Source organism: Oryctolagus cuniculus, chromosome 5 (assembly GCF_051225735.1).
Source record: "Oryctolagus cuniculus isolate XC-2025 breed Fujian yellow rabbit chromosome 5, ASM5122573v1, whole genome shotgun sequence".
Taxonomy (NCBI): domain Eukaryota; kingdom Metazoa; phylum Chordata; class Mammalia; order Lagomorpha; family Leporidae; genus Oryctolagus; species Oryctolagus cuniculus.
This window is the reverse complement of record NC_142871.1, coordinates 112,656,067-112,678,135: the sequence shown is the minus strand read 5'-3', so window position 1 is coordinate 112,678,135 and position 22,069 is coordinate 112,656,067. Positions and strand designations below refer to the sequence as shown.

Genomic DNA, 22,069 nt, shown 5'->3' with positions numbered 1-22,069 from the left:
TACCTATAAAGTATCTCTAAACTCTTGAAAAGTACACTGATTAGAGAAGAATGCAAATAGAAATTTATGGCCACATGAAGGGGTCAAGGCACACTGGCAAGGTGCAAAAGCATGTAAGGAAATGCTGAGAGAAATCAGAGCTGTCACAAGGCGATGTGCCATACCTACTGGACGGTGCTTTTGTTACTCACTTCTCTATCTTAATTAGTTCTTTTTTTAAAAAAAACCTTTTAATGAATTAATTCAAACTTCATGCATTTCTTAAGTACAATTTTAGGAATACAGTGATTCTTCCCACCATGCCCGTTCTCACACCCCTACTCCTACCCTTCTTCTTCCTCCCTCTCCAATTCCCAGTCTCATTTTGTATTAAATCTATTTTCAATTAACTTTCTGTTCAGAAGGTTAAGTCTACAGTAAGTAAAGAGTTCAACAATGTGTATGATAAAAGAAAAAAAGAATGGAACTTTTTTAATAGTGTGGACAAGGACTGTTCAAAGTCATTGTACCTCAAACTTATTTCAGTTCTTTTTTTAAGAAGCCTTTAATTAGTTCTTGATCATTCAAGGCTCTGTATCTGTCTATCATGGGGTGATGTGGTGGTCTGATGTAGCTCTTCGGCAGAGCCAGAAGGATCAGGGATTCAGTCTTAGTTCTGCTCCATTCCAGTTATTTCATGGTGGGTAACTTATCCTCCCTGAGTCTCAGTTTCCTCATTGTTAAAATGGAGATTTAGTCAGACAGCGTATGTGATGTATCTGATCTACCTGGTGTACAGCAAGGATTCAATAAACGGTAGTGACAGTGGTAGTGCTAACTATGACAATAATGAATAAGGAAGAAAAAGTATGGATGGAACTACATTTATCTGATGAAAATACTGGGTAAAATTTGGCTTTCTTAACTTAAAAAGATAATTTACCTATACACAACTATTTCACACTCTTCCATGTATCTCTTCCACTCTTGGAAATATCAACTATTTTTTCCCATTTGTAAAACTTGATTTGCAAGATTTGCTTGTAAATTCTATAGTTGGGCCTTTAACCAGTCATTTCTCCAAAAAGCATTGAACCCTTCTGCTATCTCCTATGACACAACAGAAATAACTGTCAAGTCCTATCTACAATGTCCAAATTTCAAATTCAGCTGCCATTTCTTTAGTTTTAATCATTCAACTCTAAATTTATCAACACGAATTTAGCACAGTAGAGAGCAAAGGACCTGGAGTCCAGCAGACTTGGATGTAAATTCTTTCTCCTTAGACTTCTGCCCAGCCCACAAGAAGTTACATAATCTTTCTTATCCCTATTTTCCATATAAGTTCCAAGAATTATCAGCTATGTAACCTTGAGAAATAATGGAATCTTTTTGTGCATTAGTTTCTTCATCTACAACAGTCTGAACCTATCCATAAGGATTGTAAGAATTAAATAAATAAGATATGAAAGTGACAGGTTCTGATACATGGTTAGCTCTCAGCCAACACTAGCAGCTATTATTATTTAATACTGATAATAGTACTGTAAAGAATCTGGTATACAGTCAGGGTACAATAAAAGACAGCTACTATTGCTTTTTCCTTTAGCTTATTTTTCTTAGGTTATTTTTATTTTTTAAAGTTTTTGATTACTATGGCGTAGTGGGTCAAGGCACCCCTGCCAAGTACAGGTATTCCATATGGGTGCCAGTTCAAGTCCTGCTTGCTCCACTTCTGATCCAGCTCCCTGCTAATGTGTCTGGGAAAGCAGAAGAAGATGGCATTAGTCAACAACAGGTAAGATCCCCTGGGGGACAACCTAAGACAGGCACAGCTGCATGAGGAGACCACATGGAAACGGGGTCAACAATGGTATGACCAAGGATCAAGCCTCCCGTTGCTCAAAAATAAACGAAAAGGGGAAATGTAGTGGAATGAGAAGGCCATGCCAAGATGGCCACTGGCAAGCGAGCATCAGTTACTCAGGAATGGATTCGAAACCCACCTGGCAATGGAGCCTGCCTGGCAACAGGCTATGATTGGTTAGGGCATAAACTGCCCCTTGACCAGATTGGCTGCCTCAGCTATATGAGCTGCTGTACCAACTGAAATAAACGAGTCTGTGGGCTGCTTGCCTCTGGCCCACTTTCACCCGACTCCCGGGGTCTGTGTGGTGACTCCGCCCCTCTTGCCCCCACCATGCTCCTCCTCTCAGAATATATATAGGGAGTGTAAACCAATACATATATACAGAGTGTAGACCAATCAATCCAGACAACCAGCTTTCCAATTTCTTTTTCTTTGTGTTTGGAGTCCTCCAGCTCCTCTATTCCAGTTCTTTGTACAGTAGATAATACACTATTGTTACCTATAGTCACCCCACTGTCCTATGGAACACTAGAACTAAAATATATTACACACTTACTGGTTAAGACAAATGATATTGATGATTATTTGCATAGTTATCCATTTATTTATGAAAAGAGTTCTCAAAGTGTCGTCCCAACTCAGCAGTTTCAGTACTTTATTAGATATGCAAATTTCTGCAACAAGTTAGAACAGCTGATCTTCAGCCCTACCCTAGAACTAGGAAATCTGAAGCTCTTGGTGGTAAAGGCCAGCACGGTGGCACAATGGTTAAGCAATTGCTTATAATGTCGGTGTCCCAGACAGGAGTGCCAGTTTAAGTCCCAGTGGCCCTGCTTCTAATCCAGCATCCTGCTAATGTATCTGGGAAGGCAGCGGATGATGGCCCAAATGCTTGAGCCCCTGACGCCCATGTGGGTTGCTGGAATGGAGTTTCTGGCTCCTGACTTCAGCCTGGTTCAGCCTTGGTTATTGCAGCTGGTTGGGAAGTGAACCTGTGGTTGGAAGCATGTGTGCTCTTGTGCTCACCACACCCCCCGCCCCGTTGCTATACCTTTCAAATAAATATTTTTTAAAAATAGAAGCTCTTATATTGGAGCCCAGCAATATATTTTAACAGACCTTCCAAGTAAGTCTGATCTGCTTGAGTTTAGATAATACTATTATAAGGTTTTGGGATAAAAAACAAACCTTATATTCAGATTTAAGAACCAGAAACACTACATTCTATTTTTGTAAGAATATTTTTCATTAGTCCTTTATAAAGTCAATATTTTTTAAATGCCCCTATCTCATCTGTGGCCATGGATGCAAAACTGCTCAATAACTATGCAGTGGTTAAGAATACAGAGCAAACAGAGTTTTTTGTATATACTCCAAAAGATATCACTGTTTTCTCAGTTTAGGGATGCATATTTCCACCAAATCAGAAAATGAAGAATAATATGACTGATTCAGGGGAACCATGAAGTAACTGACTTTATTACATGTGCAAAGGATATCTACACAGTGAGTAAATTAAGTTTTCCAAAGATGGGACAGAGATTAGAATGTGATAGTCAGCTAGGTGGATCCCCTGCAGTGACTAAGCAAATTACTAACAAATGGGGTGTGTCCCAGTACTGGAATCTGGGGCCTCTTACTCTCTGAATGCATTTATGTATCAATAAATTAAAAAACGTTTAAGAAAAATTTAGACCAAAAGTCTTTTTGTACAATGTTAAAGAATAAATTTACAATATAGCTGGTCAGTGCTGAAAAATATAATTTCCACTCAAACTGTGCAATAAATGGATCCTATGCAAGGAAAGAACAATATATGGACTTCCTAAACTCCAGGTGTCTCCTAAAATTTCTTAATCCCAGACCCAGTACTGTGGCATAAGTTAAGCCTTTGCCTGTGGTGCCAGCATCCCATATGCACGCCAGTTCCTGGTTGGTACACTTTGATCCAGCTTCCTTCCTGAGAAAGCAGAGGAAGATGGCCCAAATGCTTTTGCTCCTGCACCCATGCGGGAGACACAGAAGCAGCTCCTGGCTGCTGGTTTAGGATCAGCTCAGTTCCAGACGTGCTGCCATTTGGGGAGTCAATCGGCAGATGGAAGATCTCTCTCTCTCTGTGCTTCCCTCTCTCTGTAACTCTACCTCTCAAATATGTTTTAAAAAATTCTTTATATCCATAAATTACTCATTGAATATACCCTTTCAGTCATGGCTCAAGATCTAATTCTCTGTTCATGTAAACAATTTTTTAAGGGACTGGCACTGTGGCGTAGCAGGTAAAGCTGCTACATGCAGTGCTAGCATCCTGTATGGATGTTGGTTCAAGTCCTGGCTGCTCCACTTCTAATCCAGAAGAAGATGGCCCAAGAGCTTGGGCCCCTGCACCCACGTGGGAGATCCAGAAGAAGTTCCCCGCTCCTGGCTTTGGATTGGCCCAGCTCTAGTCACTGCAGCCATTTAGGTAATGAAACAGTAGACAGAAGACCTCTCTCTCTGCCTCTTTAACTCTGCCTTTCAAATAAATAAATTTTTTAAAAATTACAAATTTTAAAAATATTCTAATCTTTGATAACTATTAACGTGCTTCCTTCTTGCCTTCCCCCAAGAGAAAGGCAAAAGCTAAATCATGAGTACTTAAATCTTAGGTGACATTTTTTGTATTATTTCCCTTTCAATTTCTTGACAGCAAGACAGAATTGCAAGAGGTAATCCCTAGTGCCATTGGTTAGAATGGGCAAAACAAATGCTGCAAAAGGTAACAGGATGTCACTAATTTTATATTTTAGGGCAATTCTCCAAATAAAATGTAGTTAGCTGAAGTCACAGGTATTTTCAATAACAATCAGCTCATTTATATTCTAGTGCTACAGTTCAAATTATGCTCAAGAATAATACATTAACATTCCTGGCACCAATAGTTTCCCTAGAAACTTATTTGCAAGATAAGTAATGCACTCTATTCAACGTATGAAAAGACCTTGAGACAGCAGACATGAATGTGTTAGGTGGACTTTATTCTTATAAAATATTCTAAAGGATAATGGCTCAAAGAAAGCATTCTTGACAAAACAATCAGTTTAAGCACAGGCTTACTCATGCAACTGGAACACCAGACACTAAAATTTAAATACATTTGGAAAAAAGCCAAAATCATCTACTTGTCCACAAATTTAAGTTTTAATTAACTAGTCTTGTGATTTGAAACAAGTGTAATTTTAGCTCTGATAAATACAAAATAAGATGGTGCGGTAGGTTAATCCTCTGCCTGTGGCACCAGCATCCCATATGGGCACCAGTTCTAGTCCCAGCTGCTCTTCTTCCAATCCAACTCTCTGCTATGGCCTGGGAAAACAGAAGATGTCCCAAGTGCTTGGGCCCCTACACCTGTATTGGAGACCAGGAGGAAGCAACTGGCTTCAGATAGGTCCAGCTCCAGCTGTTGCAGCCATTTGGGGAGCAAAACAGCAGATGGAAGACCTTTCTCTGTCTCTCTCTTGTAACTCTACCTCTCAAATAAATAATGAATAAAATCTTTAAAAAAATACAAAATAAGGCTATATTAAATTTTGCACTGGAGCAAAGATTATATTCTTAAGTGCTTACCAAATATTTTAAGGAAAAAATGCTTATACATACACATTATACCAGGGATCCTCAAAATGTTTATGGAAAATGTGCATTATAAAAAAGTATGCATATATTTCAAAATAATTTGCACCAAAATAAACGTATCTTTTAATTCCATTTTCCATAAACTTTTTGAAGTACCCTCATAGTAACTTAAATAATGATTTAAAATCTCTATGATATTTACTTTTCTCAGACATTGATACTTTTAAAATTGACCACGCCAGAATCATCCCTGGGCATTGGGTACATGCTATTTGACAGATGCAAAAAATCAAACAGCTGAAACTATAAGCTAGGGAAAGTAAACAGCATCTCACAGGCAAGGGAACCTGCTGGAGGATCTGTAACAAACCACAGTGCTCAGAGAAATCAGACACTGAGACACAGACCTCATCTGAATTTACATTCTCTTTTCATGACTTCTACAGCAGCTCTCCCAGTACGTAGCTGTGGCAGGCTTCCCGTTCTGTTCAGTGAGGGAACAGAACCTGATGATCTGGAAGACGCCCTGCGAGTGTGACTCTATGTAAAATTACCACTGAGGATCAAGTGCTGCCAGACTTTCCAGGAAAAAAAAAATGTATTCTTGACTCTCTCTCCTTGAGGAAAGTGTGACAGAGAAGACAGTAGGGGGAGTAACAAAGGTATTTTGATCCCCAATTCAACACTTCAAAATCTGAAGTAGGGGCCTGTATTGTGGTGCAGCGGGTAAAGCCACAGTGATGCGACATCCCATATGGGCGCCAGTTCCAGTCCCAGCTGCTCAACTTCCTAACCAGCTCCCTGCAAATGCACCTGGGAAAGCAGCAGAGGATGGCCCAAGTGCTTGGGCCCCTGTACCCATATGGGAGACCTGGATGAAGCTCCTGGCTCCTGGCTTTGGCCTAGCCCAGCCCTAGCCATTGTGGCCATTTAGGGAGTGAAGCAGCAGACAGTAGATCTCTCTGCCTCTGTCTCCCCTCCATTCTAACTGTGCCTTTCAAATAAATAAAATATATCTTGTAAAAAAATCTTCAAAAGAGTAGGCAAGGAGAGGGGAAGGCCCAATTTACAAGATTATCACAAGTAAGTGGTTCTTCAAGGCCCCAGCAGAGCTCTAAGGCAAGAAGGTGAGACTACTCTACCTCCTCAAGAGATTTTGGACCCAAAACTCTGGCTTCTTCTAAAAGGAATGAGCTACAAGGGAAAGAACTTGAGCTATAAAAAGGTTCAAGGGAGAGGGAAGGACGTCAACATCCACTTAAACTTACAATTTTGTCTAAAGCCATCCAAGCAACCTACTCTTCCACACCATAAACTTTCATTCACTGAATGTTAACAAAGTGCCAAGCACCACACTTTATGCTTAGATGAATTAGCATATTTAAATCCTAGAACTAACCAAGCAGACCCATCATGTTATAGACAAGGGAATAAGGAGGTCAAATTTCACACAATAACAATACACTGCAAAGCTTGGCTGTACACCCCTGTTTGCCTAACCTCAAAGGTGAGGCCTCTATCAGCTCTTCCTGCCGCCCGCCCATGCGGAGTTTACATGTCACAGACTGATAAACCCTGCAGGAGACAATTTCCTTTCAAAGGTAATTTACTCTATGTTAGCACAGTATACTATTTATGAATTCAAAGAAAAAAAATCCAGTGAAGAAAGCTCTGTTTGGGGACTGACTTCTCAAAAACCCCACTGAGCAGAACTACCCAAGGAAGGTCCTCACTGGAGTCATAATGAGGGTGGGGAGAAAAGACTGGGGCAAAATAACTAAGTAATATTAAGTTGAAATTCTCAAAGTAAAATAAAAAATTAGAATAGGTAAACTTTTGAAGAATTACGTAAAAGATGAGGAACGCATCCCTAGCCTGAGTGAGCACATTATAGTACAGGAAGCCAAGGGCAATGGCATAGGGTCTACAGACCCCTGGCCCCTGCCTTAGGTACAACTCCAGAGCTGTGAGGAGAACCCGGGGTGGACAAAAGAACCATTCCCTCATCCCCTTCACCTCCTTCCACCTCCTCCCTTGCTCTTTCTACTCCCTTTATTCCCCTAAGTTCCTTTTCCTCTTTTCCTTCCCCTTGGTAAAGGATTACTTGCGACTAAAATTGACAAAGCAGAGAAGACACACAGAAATATTCAAACTTTTACGAAATAATTTTATCCCATGTTCTTCTCTTCTTATTCAATAATTACTCTTTTATTTTATTGACTCACTTCTCACTTCTGATGGACATTTCTCATAGCTTTCTTTTGACATTTATATAACACAATCCCATTTGATGAAAAGCTCCTCAAATAATATATTTTTCATTAGCTGAATATGGTACAGAAAGATATGAGACCTATTTAACTCTCACCCCCTGAAAGTATTCAACATTCCAAATGGTGAATATAAGAAAACCAATAAAGAAATACTTTCTATGTTCTCTCTCTCTCTGTCTTCCCTTCTCTCTCTATAACTCTTTCAAAGCAAATAAATAAATCATTTTAAAAAATTTCAAGATTGGCCGGCGCCGTGGCTCACTAGGCTAATCCTCAGCCTTGCAGCGCCGGCACACCGGGTTCTAGTCCGGGTCAGGGTGCCAGATTCTGTCCCGGTTGCCCCCCTTCCAGGCCAGCTCTCTGCTGTGGCCCAGGAAGGCAGTGGAGGATGGCCCAAGTGCTTGGGCCCTGCACCTGCATCGGAGACCAGGAGAAGCACCTGGCTCCTGGCTTCGGATCAGCGCGGTGCGACGGCCGCGGCGGCCATTGGAGGGTGAACCAACGGCAAAGGAAGACCTTTCTCTCTGTCTCTCTCTCTCTCTCTCACTGTCCACTCTGCCTAAAAAAAAAAAAAAAAAAAAAAAAAAAAAATTCAAGATTTTTCAATCCAATATTCATACACAAACTTTTTATTCCCACTAATTAGATTAAGGCCCAAACCACAAGTGTCCAGCATTTGTTTTAGTGGACAAAATGAGGCTGATAACCTCATGCAACATTTCTTCCATCATGAAAGGGGCAGGCACTGGGCTCAGCACCTACCTTCCCTATTAGAATGTCTAAGTTAGAATCCTAGCTCTGCTTCCAACTCCAGGTTATGCAGAACCCAGGTAATAGCAGGTAACGGCTCAGGTACCCATGTGGGAGACCCAGACTGAGTCCTGTGTTCCTGGTTTTGGCCTGGCCCCAGCCTGGCTGTTGCTGGCAGCTGGAAGTGAACCAGCGGATGGAAAATTGAGATCTCTCTCTCTTTCTGCCTTTCAAATATATTACAATTAATTAAATTTTTAAAAATCTCATGAAAGCTGATTTTTCTCTGGTGAGTAACAACATAAACCTTAATTATCTGGAGCTCCAGAATGTCTGGGGACTTTTTTTTTTCCACTTGAGGTTAACACTGTAACTTGTAGATATAAAAAAGAAAGAAAAAAAAGCTATGTTCTGACATGTTTGAATTTTGTCTCAAAACTTTCATTGTATAATTTTTAGCATTATAAAAGTCTACCTTGAGCTGATGCTAAAACAAAACACAGTAAGAATGTAAATATTAAAACTATATTGCCTGGCTTTCTCCCTCAAAGTGGCTTCTCACTTAATGAGAGCTAATTTCAAATTCTGACCTCTAACAGAGTTCAAGAAGCAAATAAACTAATCTGATCACAACTATGGGCTGCGACACCTAAGAATACTTATTTTCACAATTCTTCCTGTGTTGCAGCATAGTTAAGCCTTAAATCTTTGGGATTTGTCATTTTATCAGAAAAAAAAATCAAGTACTTCAAGTAAATGAGGATTTTAATACTTGCTGACTGACTCTAAAGGTTATATGTGTGTACCCATGAAATTAAATCCCCTGGGAGGGTTGTTGGACACAGCAAACAATTTCATGCCCACAGTGTGCATTATACATAGGGAGAACATTCCCATCAAGCAGTACAGTGGGCTCTAGGAAAGAGTATTACAGCCTCTGTCCTCACAGAGCTTAATCCATATTTGGACATTTTTTGCAAAGGTTAAATTGGCATATTGACATTCATTTCAATTGATAGTCAACCATCCAATTTATGAACCACTCATAAGATAAATGTTCAGTCCAGTCTAACATGGCAGGTAGACAGTAGGCTCCCAATAAATATCTGTCTGATGCCAGTGTTACAATTTTCATGACAGCCATCGTCATTCGTGTTTCCACTCCTCTCTGGTGCCCAGCAGCTGTGACTTGATTCCCAACCTGCCATAGCAGTTAACAGAGTGCCTACAGAAGAGACTCACATCTGGAGAGTGGGTGACATGCCCTCTCTAGAAACAGTATCAGAATTTGAGAAAAGGGGTATGAGTGCCTAGTGGCAAGGGGTGGGAGGAATGACACACCCTCAGGCAATTCTGACATGCTTAGAAAATAAAAATCACTTTTATAGAAGGTTATCAGATGCTATTACATTATTATTATAACTCCTATGGTCCAAGGTAATCCAAGTAAGATTTTCAGGCTAATCTCAGAATGCGACCACATTCAAAATAATTTTTCTTTGAAAGAAAATTCTTTCCACATAGAAATATTACCTGTTTTCTACTTCAGAGTTCTCCATAGAAAGGGGAAAAAATGACTATAGTTCAGTGTGAAATCTTAAGCCTTATTTACTTGAGATTTATGGAAGGGCTTCAGTGGAGTCCAATAACACCACGACTGCAAGCAAATATTGTTTAAATGTGTATATTTTTCTGGAGAGCTTACATCAGATTCTTAAAGTGATCCACAACACATTGAATAAGAATTAAGAGCCAGCACTATTAAACCACTTCATGAACAAAGCAATGCAAACATGAACACCAATCCTTATGCTATACGAAATACAAGAAGAAAAATTAGTATAGACATTTGTCTCTACAGTTCATCTCTATTCTCATTTAACAAGTTGTCACCCACATAAATGATGTCAGAGCTTGGTTTGAATCTTGAAAAGGTGACAAGAAAATTCTTACTGAGAAACATAGCTTTTCTATTCCCTAACCTACAAATATTTATAGATTTTTATTAAGCTGCTAAGACTTTTCAGAGTCCAATAATAATAAGTTTTAATAATGTCACAGAATGCACTGTAATCACTGGGTACTTGTCACCTCCTTCATTACCCACAAAGCACACATCAAATAACTCTACATGCATAAAATGTATGTGAAACACTCTAGAATTTAAGCTTCCAACCTGATATTCAGAAGCTGTGCTTCAACACCCATATAATCAATGACTACAAAAGATCTAAAGCATGCAAAAACAATTCCGAGAAGGAAATAATAACCGACCTTCATGAGATGCTGATTTATCCATTTGGTAAATGTTTTCTTTTGAACTTTGTCCCGTTCATCTGGGGGGAAAAAAAGAAGATACAAAACAAGGTTGGCAAAATCTATGAATAACAAGACTTTTGCTGTGATCTTGCACATAAACAAAAGCAAGGCATTTTAAAGGTTCTGTTCAGTGCATTCAAATATTCTTATTAAATTTCAGCTGCTTTCAGTTCTTAGTAAGAACACATGAAAGGGTTCTTTCTCACTGCAGTGTTGTTTTTGCCACCAGGACTCCATTAAACAAATGCCTCTGTCCATTTGTTGCATAACCCACCACCACCACCACCACCTGAGGTTGTCTAACCCACCCTTAACTAGCACTAGGAAGCTCCTGCACTGAACTGCCCAGGAACATCCACTTCATCCCACCTGTTCTTAAGAACCAGAAGAGAAAGGGTATATGGTGGCATTCCTGCTTCACAGTAAAAGAGACCAAGATTTACAAAGGTTAAAACTCTTCTCTAGCAAACAGTTTCAAGTCCTGACAAAAAGCAAGACCTAAATTCAGTGTCTCTGGCTTGGAGGGGATTGTGGATTAATTATTCACCATGCCACTTCTCTCCTAAATTCCTCCTATTGTCTGATAATAAGGCACAGCCCAAGGACTGGCATTGTGGCATAGCAGGCAAAGCTGCAGCCTGCAACATATGGGTGCCAACTCATATGGGCGCCAATTCAAGTCCCAGCTGCTCCACTTCCAATTCAACTCTCTGCTACGGTACCTGAGAAGGCAGCAGAAGACAGCCCAAGTGCTTGAGCCCCTCCCACCTATGTAGAAACCTGGAAGAAGCTCCTGGCACCTGGCTTCAGTCTGGCCCAGCCCTGGCAATTGTGGCCTTTTGGGGAGTGAACCAACAGAAGGAAGATCTCTCTCTATTTCTCTCCCTCCCTCTAACTCTGCCTTTCAAATAAATAAATCAATCTTTAAAAGCAAACCAACAGGGCTGGTGCCACAGCTCATTAGGCTAATCCTCCGCCTGTGGCGCCGGCACACCAGGTTCTAGTCCCGGCCAGGGCACAGGATTCTGTCCCGGTTGCCCCTCTTCCAGGCCAGCTCTCTGCTGTGGCCCCGGAGTGCAGTGGAGGATGGCCCAGCTCCTTGGGCCCTGCACCCACATGGGAGACCAGGAGAAGCACCTGGCTCCTGGCTTTGGATCAGCACGGCCAGCCACAGCGCGCCAGCTGCGGCGGCCATTGGAGGGTGAACCATTGGCAAAAGGAAGACCTTTCTCTCTGTCTCTCTCTCTCACTGTCCACTCTGCCTGTCAAAAAAAAAAAGGGGGGGGGGGGGCAAACCAACAGGCATCCCAACCAGATCCTCACTAGAGAGTGATCCTGTGGTAATTACTATGGCACCAAGGGAGAAGGCTTCAAAAGGCAATTGGAATATTCTGGTTCATGAAGTTATTGTTTCAAAGGATAATCATAATCTTACAACGTCTAGAGCTAACAACTGATATTTCACCGCCTTCTTCTAGGCAGCAATTCCCTCTCTACTGTTTCCTCCACTCCACCTTTCTGTGAGATGGAGGGGACAGATTTTTCTCTATCCAGGGTGGCCTGCCCTCCCTCTTCCACAAGTCAGATGCTCTCCATCCTTTCCCTGGGACTAAGACAATCTTGGTCTCTTGTTTTCATCTCTTGTTCTTTCCATTCTTCATCCCTGAACCCCTGGAACTATCGTAATGGAACTAAAGTATCTCTGAACATGCTTTATCCTATTTATTCAAAGACCTGCACCTTCCATAATCATTTCAATATCAATTAAATATAAAACCAAACCAAACAGGAAAAATAGCTGCAACATCAGACATTACTGACAATAATATCAAAAAAACTCCTAGACATTTGAAAGAAAAAGATGATCATCTTAACATATAAAGTGGGCAAAATCAGTTATTCCATTAAAAAAAGGTTAATTCCCATAGGTACTCAACTTCACTAACAATAGTATTCTTTTTTTTTTTTTTTTTTTTTTTTGACAGGCAGAGTGGACAGTGAGAGAGACAGACAGAGAGAGAGGTCTTCCTTTTCCGTTGGTTCACCCTCCAATGGCCGCCGCGGCCGGTGCACCGCGCTGATCCGAAGCCAGGAGCCAGGTGCTTCTCCTGGTCTCCCATGCAGGTGCAGGGCCCAAGGACCTGGGCCATCTTCCACTGCACTCCCTGGCCACAGCAGAGAGCTGGCCTGCAAGAGGGGCAACCGGGACAGAATCCAGTGCCCCGACTGGGACTAGAACCCGGTGTGCCGGCACCACAAGGCGGAGGATTAGCCTAGTGAGCTGCAGCGCCGGCCAACAATAGTATTCTAAAAAACCATAGGGAAAACTTTTGAGCCTATCAAATTGCCAAGTTTTAGGAAAAAATTTTTGAAAAGGACAGATATCACACATTCATATAATGCTAGTGGAAATATACTTTGATTTAAATCTTCTAGACTTGCACTGTTCAATACTGTAGCTACTAGAACATATGACTATTTAAGTTTAAATTAATTAGAACAAAAAGTAAAATTAATAAGCAGTTCCTTGCTTGCACTAGTCAAAATTCAAGTGCTCCATGGTAAGATGTAGCTAATAGAAATCACAGATAAAGAACAATCCATGATCACAGAAATTCCTATAGGCAGTGCAGCCCTACAAAGAAAGTGCCCTGGAATGATTTGCCAATACATATCAAAAGCCTTAAAATATATAGACTCTTCCCCAACAAGTCTACTTCTAGAATTTATTTGAAAGTTATAATCATGGACATACAAAAGGCATCTTTGAGAATACAAATCAGAGTGTTTTAAACAGCAAAATAAAAGCTTGAAAAAATAAATAATCAATGACAAGGAAATGGTTCAAGAAATTTTAAGGGCCAGATTAAGCCACAGCCTGCAGCACAAGCATCCCATATGGGTGCCAGTTCAAGTACCAGCTGTTCCACTTCCAATCCAGTTCCCTGCTAATGTGCCTGGGAATGGAGCAGAAGATGCTAATGTGCCCGGGAAGGCAGCCTCTGCACTCATGCAGGAGACCCAGAAGTTCCTAGCTCCTGGCTTAGGCCTGGCCTAGCCCTGGGTCATTGTGGCTATTTGGGGAGTGAACCAGCAGATGGAAGATCTATCTTTCCTCCTCGCTCTGTAACTCTGCCTTTCAAATAAATAATTTGTTTTAATTTTTAGTAAAGCAATTTAAGGGCTTATTCAAATACAATTATTTGTAGAACAACTTAATAATGGCACACTACTTAGAGCTCCTTATACTTTAGTACCTACATAAAGGGCCATGTAACCTAGTTTGTATTTCATAAGCATCTCTTCAGGAAAGCACTTCCTTAAAACCTCTTCCATGTCCTATCATTGTCTGGGAAGAACAAAAGGGTACCTTATCACAGCCTATCATTTGATTCTACCTATAGCAAACACCTTTTCAGAGCTCCAAACTTCTAGTCTCTTTCCTGACTTAATGCCGGGTATTTAAAAACTGGAGAAGGGGTTGCACAAAGCAGACAGGGAGGTAGAAGCTTGCAAATTCTGAATTTAAATGCTCAGAATTTATACTAAAATTGTTATATTTGCATTATTCCAAAGGTAAAATTCCCTAGGAATTTTGCTTATATTTACTATGCCAATAACAATGCTATTAATTGTTATCCAATATTATCATTCACAAAACACTTATTAATTCTTCTGTTGGCACCTCAGAGTACCATTTACAGAACTCATTCATCTTTGTCTACCACACACTAGATGCTACACTGCTTTTACGCACTCAACAGGTGGATATATATATATATCCATATGAATTGATTATGTTTCAGAAAGGACAATTCAACTCAGGCAAACAATGAAGAACTGCTTTCACATGTATACATGGAAGTACATATGACTATATCTCTTAAACCAACAATGTCTTTCAGCCTTGCAATTCCTAAAAAGTTCAGAATGAAACTAAATTACTAATTAGTACATGAGGCAAGAACGAGGAAATACAATCTATTAGTCTTCCTTACTGATAAAACACAAATGCTATACTTCTCTCATTTACTTATTCATTCTAACCTCTATCAAGTGCTTTGTTGAGCCCAGTGCCATGGTGGTACTGGCACCACGAAGTCGAAGATAAACTGCACTGGCTTTGGCCTTTGGAGCTCAACCCCTAGGATATACACCTGATGGGTAGGCAGTGTGGTAAGCACAAAAGGAAGGAGTTCCAACCATGCCCAGGGTAGGTCACTGGGGCTGGAAGGAGACAAGTAGGGTAGGAAGAGAAAAGTCAGCCAGGTGCAAATTTCTCCTCCAAGAAACCAGGATGTAATAATTTATCATTGAAATAGCCATGATTAGAATCCAAGTATTGCGATTCCCCTGCAGGGTTGTTTCCACTACTTGAAGCTGTTCTCATCCTTCAAACAGAAGTGCTGAACACACCTCAGTCATAAGCAGGAAGCTGAAGAACCGGGCCCTGCTATGTGGTGTGAACTTTGGACAAGGGATTACAAACAGGAGAAGCTCTGTGCTCAAGCCTAGCACGTATATCACATTTTAAGCAATGCTTTTCTACGCCTCTAGCAAAAAGAAAACAAAACAAAACAAAAATTACTCCCTAGGTAAAAAAAAAAAAGAAAAAAATATATTCCTATTATTCCTATCCAATTAACAATCTAGGATCCTAAAGTTAAACTGTCAATAAAAAATTAAAATGTTAGTAAAAATCTTTATAATTCAAAAATACACATTCCACACAGTTATAAAATATAAAGTATTTCTATAACCATCCTCCAAATTTTCAGTCATTTATTTAATCATCACATAACAATATGATCTCTTACAAATCTACTTTTAGGAAATTTATTATGTTTATTATATAAACTCTCCTCCTCTTGATTACATGAGGGTTAACAAGATACATTTATTATTTTCTGTTAATAAAAATTGGTCCTATATTTTAAGGTATATGAAGTAGAACAAGTGAATTAAAGATAGATTTACTAATTTCTGATCCAACTCTTTTATCAAGAAAGCTAATGTGATCAAATATTTTATTGCCAATTAAAATGAAGAGATTCACTTAAATACTATAACTATGAAAGGACTTCCAAAAGTCTGTGGCAAATGAATTAGAAGTTTGTTTTGGTACAAAAAAATGTTCAAATGCATGCATATTTTTCACAATAGGCATACTCCTCATAAACATGGAGTTCAACAACTTTCTGCACCACAATACTTATTTTTCAATTCCATTTTCCACAAACTTTTTGAAGTAACTGCGCATAAAAATTCTCTTTTTGTCACGGAGGTTCTGTGTGCTGGTTGTTAAAGGCTCAACAGCACAACTGAAAATGTGACATGATGCTAACCATTTGGCAGGCAATACCGCAGTAATATCTGGGAAAGAGAATCAACAAATACAACATACAAACACACATAAATTCTGATACCATTTTCTCATAGCAACAACCTAAACCTTTTTCTTTTAAAACATGTTAAACCCATATGAGTCTCATTCAAGTGTCAAGAGAAATTCTTGAACCCTAGAATGTTCCTACAATGCTACATTAATGAGAAAAGTGAATGTGAACTTTTAATGGCCTCAATCATCTGCAAGAGAGCAACTTACAACAACGGCATATTTAAATCAGAAAAGACTGTAATTTTACCACTTTCCATGCACATTATTTCAAAAGGGAGTATTCCAGATTACACTATTCAATTTTCCAATTACAAGTCTCATAATGATCTTTCATTCAGTTACAGACGTCTAACATTAAGGTTTATATTTAGGGCAATGTTGCCATGACAACAAAAACAGGAACTCATTCTGTGATTTTAACCAATCTATTGGTTTTACAAACTACCCAGTTATTATTCTGAATAGTTTTAAGGTATTCCTCTATTTGAATATTAATTCATTTACAGAATAAGCTTTAAATGAAAATATACATTTACGTTCAGCTTATAAAGTACAATGTGATAAAAAATATGAGCAAACGTGAAGGCAAACAGTAATAGGATTTGGAGGAAAATAAATGCGAAAAAAGAGCTCTGAATATCACAACCTACAACTGACTGGTTTTCAGAAAGATCCAATCAAAGCTAAATGCACTAAGTATCACACACACAGCAAATACTAAGACCATAAAAACACATATGCTAAGCAAAACACTACAGGGGAAAGTTCTCTCCAGGCAGCTTCGGAAGTGGTCATGATTCTGTTCATCTCAGAAAGGTGCGTGGCAGAAGCTAAACTCCTATCGTGCAAACCAAAGCAGGTAGTGCAACCTTCCTCCTCCCGGACTCTGAAACAGGCAAGTGCTACCACAGGTGACACTACTAACCCATACAGCACATCAGTCCCACCAGCTTTGCGTTCCAGGCGTGATCCTTTTTCAGGAGCTGCCCCATCATTCTTCTGGAAATCTGTGCAACAGCTCCCCAGAGTCTCTCAGTACAAACCCAGATGTGTCAGAGTCCTGTTAACTTTCTATGTAGAAAGGAAAACACTGACTAGACACTCCTACTTGGAAGCTGAAAATCAGTCAACACCCCCTTTTAAACAAACATTGGCAAAGCCAGGTCCTCTGCTATTTTGTACAGTCTGCATTCAACTATTACTAAAAAGAAAGTAAACTGTCTGCTTCCTCCTTTTAGTATTAAAGTTGTTAGTAAGAAGTCTCTTTAAAAAGGGAGCTTTGCTTCCTTTTTTTTTTTTTTTTTTTTTTTTTTTGCAATGAGGCAAACCAATAGAATGTTAAATCTCATGGCTGAACTAACTCATCAGTCTCTCTCCTCTACCGCCCCAGGCAAAATTCCCCTGCAATAAAAAACAACATCCAGCCCAGCTTGTTTAACTCATCCCTGATACATGTGCTGTGAATGTGTTGGGAAAGCTCACCTGTGCAGGCTAGACCGTTCCTTCGGGGAGAATACCATATCAAGTTTTTCTTTATTTGTACGGCATGGATGAATTTTCTGAGAACGGCCAGTGGGGCTGGGGGTCTGTGGGCCCCTCAGACATAGGTAGAATGTCCTCCACAAGCAGGCTGCCAGCCGTGGCTGGAAAGCCTGTCTCCAGGCCAACTGGCATCTCCCCCACTATTAGCTCCTTGTGCTGCATGGGTGACCTTGCAGCTTTAACTCACACCTTCAGGTGGGTGCAAGCTTTCACTAAAAGCTGGCAAGGGAGGGCCGCACACCTGGGGAGAGTCCACCGGCTCCAGGAGACCCTGGTTATCTCTGTGACCTTGTGGTTTTAAATCATGCCTTCAAGTTAGTTGCAATCTTGCACCCAGAGCTAGCAGAGGAGAGGGCTGAGCCCCTAAGAAGACAGTCCCCAGGAGACCCCGGCTATCTCCATGAGCCCCAAACCAATCAACATACGTATGTGAAACCCCCTGTCCAATGAGCATCCCCAATAGGATAACCCACTGAATAGACAGTAATGCCACTCACAGCCAGTGTCCGGCACGGGCACTCCACCTGGTCTCCTCTCAGACCAGACGCTTTCTCTGTCGCTTCTCAATCCAATAAAAGTTTCTGCCTCTTTGCAAATTGTTCTGTAGTTTTTTATCTCTATACTAAGCTGAGGAAAAGAGCCCATGAGACTACCGCCCTTCCCTCCATGATCGGTAACATTATCATTTGGATCACACATCAGTTCCCTGAGTTGGGTGGTACTGTCATTTTAAAGCTGTGAAAAGGCTTGAAGAGATGAAGAAAGTAGCCTAAAATTCCACAGCCCGAGCGGGACTTCTTTGTAAATAAATGCTGTTTTCATTTGCATTCTTTAATTTTTAATGAGGCTGAAATCTATGTTCATTGGCAATTTGTAGTTTTTTAATTTGGTTATTTGTGTGTGTGTGTGTGTGTGTGTATGTGTGTGTGTGTGAAAGAGAGAGAGAGAGAGAAACACAAGAGAACTCCCACTCATTGGCTTATTTCTCCAAATGCTTACAGTGGCTGAGGCTGGGTAGAGCTGAAAGCCAGAAGCCAGGAACTCAGTCCAGGTCTCTCACGTGGACAGCAAGAACCCAATTATTCGAGCCATCATCACTACCTCCCATGGTCTGCATTAGCAGGATGCTGAAGTCAGTAGCCAGAGCTCAGCAAACAAAACCAGGCTCTCCAGTGTGGGTAGGAAACAGGAACCTTGACTGGCATCGTAATCGATAGGCTGAGTGCCTGCCTCCTAAGTGGGATCTCAAGTCTGATTCCAAAACCCGTTCCTTTTCTATGTCATCAACCAGTAGAATCCTTAATCTAACACTGTAGAAAACCCAAGGAGCCTCCAATTTGTGAGACTTTCACTTCTATGCACAAATAAATGAAGAAATGTCAAGAATTGAAAATTCTTATTCTAAACGAGCAATAGACCAGCCATCGTCAGCATGTCCATATTTCTCTGAAACATCAAAGGCCTTCCTGAATAGGAACTGTACAAACAATAACTCCAAAACATCACAAAATTATTAGTTATTTTTAGCAAGAGAGTCAATCAAGCCAAGAGAAATCTAGCACAATGATGCTAGATTAATTATTGTGAAGATGCTTCAAAATATCCTTATACAGTTTCTAACTATTCTAAGTATCTGCTTAGTAAACATCCCTTCACTTCCTTTCTCTCCTTTAGCAATTCCTTTTATTTGTTTTAGAACCCCTGCCTCCACTACAAAAGTGCCTGAACCTGCCTATTTGGCTGGAAACAGGAGTATAATAAAAATACTAAACAATTGGCCGGCGCCGCGGCTCACTAGGCTAATCCTCCGCCTAGCGGCGCCGGCACACCGGGTTCTAGTCCCGGTTGGGGCACCGGATTCTGTCCCGGTTGCCCCTCTTCCAGGCCAGCCCTCTGCTGTGGCCAGGGAGTGCAGTGGAGGATGGCCCAGGTGCTTGGGCCCTGCACCCCATGGGAGACCAGGAAAAGCACCTTGCTCCTGGCTCCTGCCATCGGATCAGCGCGGTGCGCCGGCCGCAGCGCGCCAGCCGCGGCGGCCATTGGAGGGTGAATCAACGGCAAAAGGAAGACCTTTCTCTCTGTCTCTCTCTCTCTCTCACTGTCCACTCTGCCTGTCAAAAAAATTTAAAAAAAAATAAAAATAAAAAAAATACTAAACAATTATAAAGCATTTCACATTTACCAGGTGTTCTTCTTCTTATGACACATGTTTATAGCACATTATACTCATAGTGACCCTCCGAAATTATTTCCACTTACAGATAAAGAAACTAAGTCACTTAGAAGTCAAACAACTTGCCCAGGATCACAAAACTACTAAGCACAAGAGACGTGGTTTGCGAATGCATACTTGATATTAAAATTTCACTTGGAAAACAAAATTTTAACTTTTCAAAAATGGGTTAATAAAAAGGAAAAGTAAGCTGAGTTCTCAGTGGTAGGGAACACAAAAAAGTTGGAATTTACCTTGTGTAGGTTAGGGATTCTAAAGAATGGAGGGAGGGAAGCCACCACCCTGCTTTCCTAAGGGGTTACATTGGCATTTAGGGGTGGGGAGAGATTTCTGTGTTTATCAATAAGGATCAAGCAGAGTTTTAAAAGATCAAGGAACACTCTGCAAAGGGCTCTCTCAAAAAAAAAAAAAAAAAAAAAAGGCAGGAACTTTGAAGTGCTGGAGTTGCATGGGGAAAATATGGAGAGAAGAACGAAACCTAAGTTTTCTACCACTAGAAAGAGCTCCTTAGTACAACATAGCAAAAATACAATAAGTGAACTGTTCTAAGGCTTTCTGGTTTGTGGCGGGGGGGGGGGGGGGGGGCTTTAGTAGTTGAGATCGGTGAAAAGAACCATTCCTGAAACTGGCAGACATGCATTGTTTGTATACACAGAAGTGAGTGGAAACAGACCACAGAGTCTGCACACCCCAAAGCAAGCCATCTGTGGGTTAGCAGCCTTCACCATTACCACACAGCTGGTACCACAGCCCTCCCTTGTCCACCTGATTAGGCCCTTCAACCACCAAAGCCTCAGGCAACATAACTTGTGATAGGTTGTAGCTGCCAGAGAGATGAACTAGGGAAGAAGGAAGTTCTTACCTCCATTTCAGTTGAAAAGTCCTACCAAATGCTCCAGAAACACTGTTATGGCTTATTTCTCTTGGTATAGAGCTACAATTGATGTTCAGATTCCAGTTAATCTAACCTTTCTCCATTGCTCCATGTGACTCATCTTTGTGGGACTACAGACTTAGAGGAAGCGACTTCACACGGCTGAGCCCAAGGTAAAACCCACGTCCCACTCACCATCACTTCCCCTCTGCTACTGTGAAAAGGAAGCTGAAGTGAATCCAGACTGCTTGGATCAATTCCTGGCGCTGGCTTCACTTTTATTTACCTGTTTAATGTATTTGAGAGGCAGGCAGAGGAGGCAGAAGGTGATGGCTAAAGTGGCTGAGTTCCAGCTTGAGTTCCCAGCTACTGGATTCAGCCTGGCCCTGCCCCAGCTGTTGCAGGCATTCCGAGAGTGAGCCCGTGGATGAGATCTCTGCTTGTATCTCCCCTCCCCTCCCCTACCCTACCCCCACCCCATCTCTCTCTCTCTCTTCCAAACAAGTTAAATAAATAGAAAGAAAACTGGAAATATAAAACCCAAGAAATTTGACAAGCCACTGGTATAACAACACACACCATAAGCAGGTTTGTTTTTTTTTTTTTTAAAGAAGAAAAAAAACTTGCCTGGGAGAAAATAGTTGCTACATATATAATACATACCAAGAATACCCAAAAAAGATGAATGACTCCTATTAATCAGTACAAAAAAAGAACAGTTCCCCCTAAATTACAGAGTGAGCATATAATTCATAGATGGAATGCAAATGATCAATAAAGATGGAGAGAAATACTCAACCACTCATTAAATCAGAAAACACAATTGAAGAACACGACTTCACACTGGCGTGAATTTATAACAATGATAACAGCTATTGTAGAGAAATGGGTAGACCAAAACTACTGTAATATGGATGCATAAAATAGCAGTGGCAGACTTCTCCATGGGCAATTGGCAGTACTCATTCTAAACTGAAATGCGCATTCTACACTTTCTGAACTAATAATTCCACTTGTAGGAAATACTAAATAAACACTTCCATATATATATGTGATTAGCATACAAGGATGTTTACTGCAGCAAAATATTACCAACAACATGAACGTCAGACAACAGAAGAGGAGATACATAAATTATAGTTCACCCATTCTATAGAATTTAAATAAAGGAAAATATGCATGCACAAAATGACATGAAAAAGATTTCCAAGATATGGAG

The 22,069-nt window shown here is 40.6% G+C and overlaps 1 protein-coding gene across 46 annotated transcripts in view; it reads right to left on the bottom strand.

The window, feature by feature from the left end:
* DST (dystonin) overlaps positions 1 to 22,069 on the bottom strand; it is a 483,923-nt gene that overhangs the window by 259,464 nt on the left and 202,390 nt on the right. For 45 of the 46 annotated variants that reach the window (XR_007923259.3, XR_011388661.2, XR_016233970.1 and 42 more), the window contains one exon: positions 10,759 to 10,820. Coding sequence is in view for 40 of the 46 variants with exons in the window: in XM_051855540.3 (XP_051711500.2) it covers positions 10,759 to 10,820 (62 nt within the window). In the remaining 6 variants the exon portion in view is untranslated. Of the gene's footprint in view, positions 1 to 10,758; positions 10,821 to 17,126; positions 17,209 to 22,069 lie in introns of those variants that run through there. The other variant, XM_051855558.3, reaches the window with a different exon arrangement.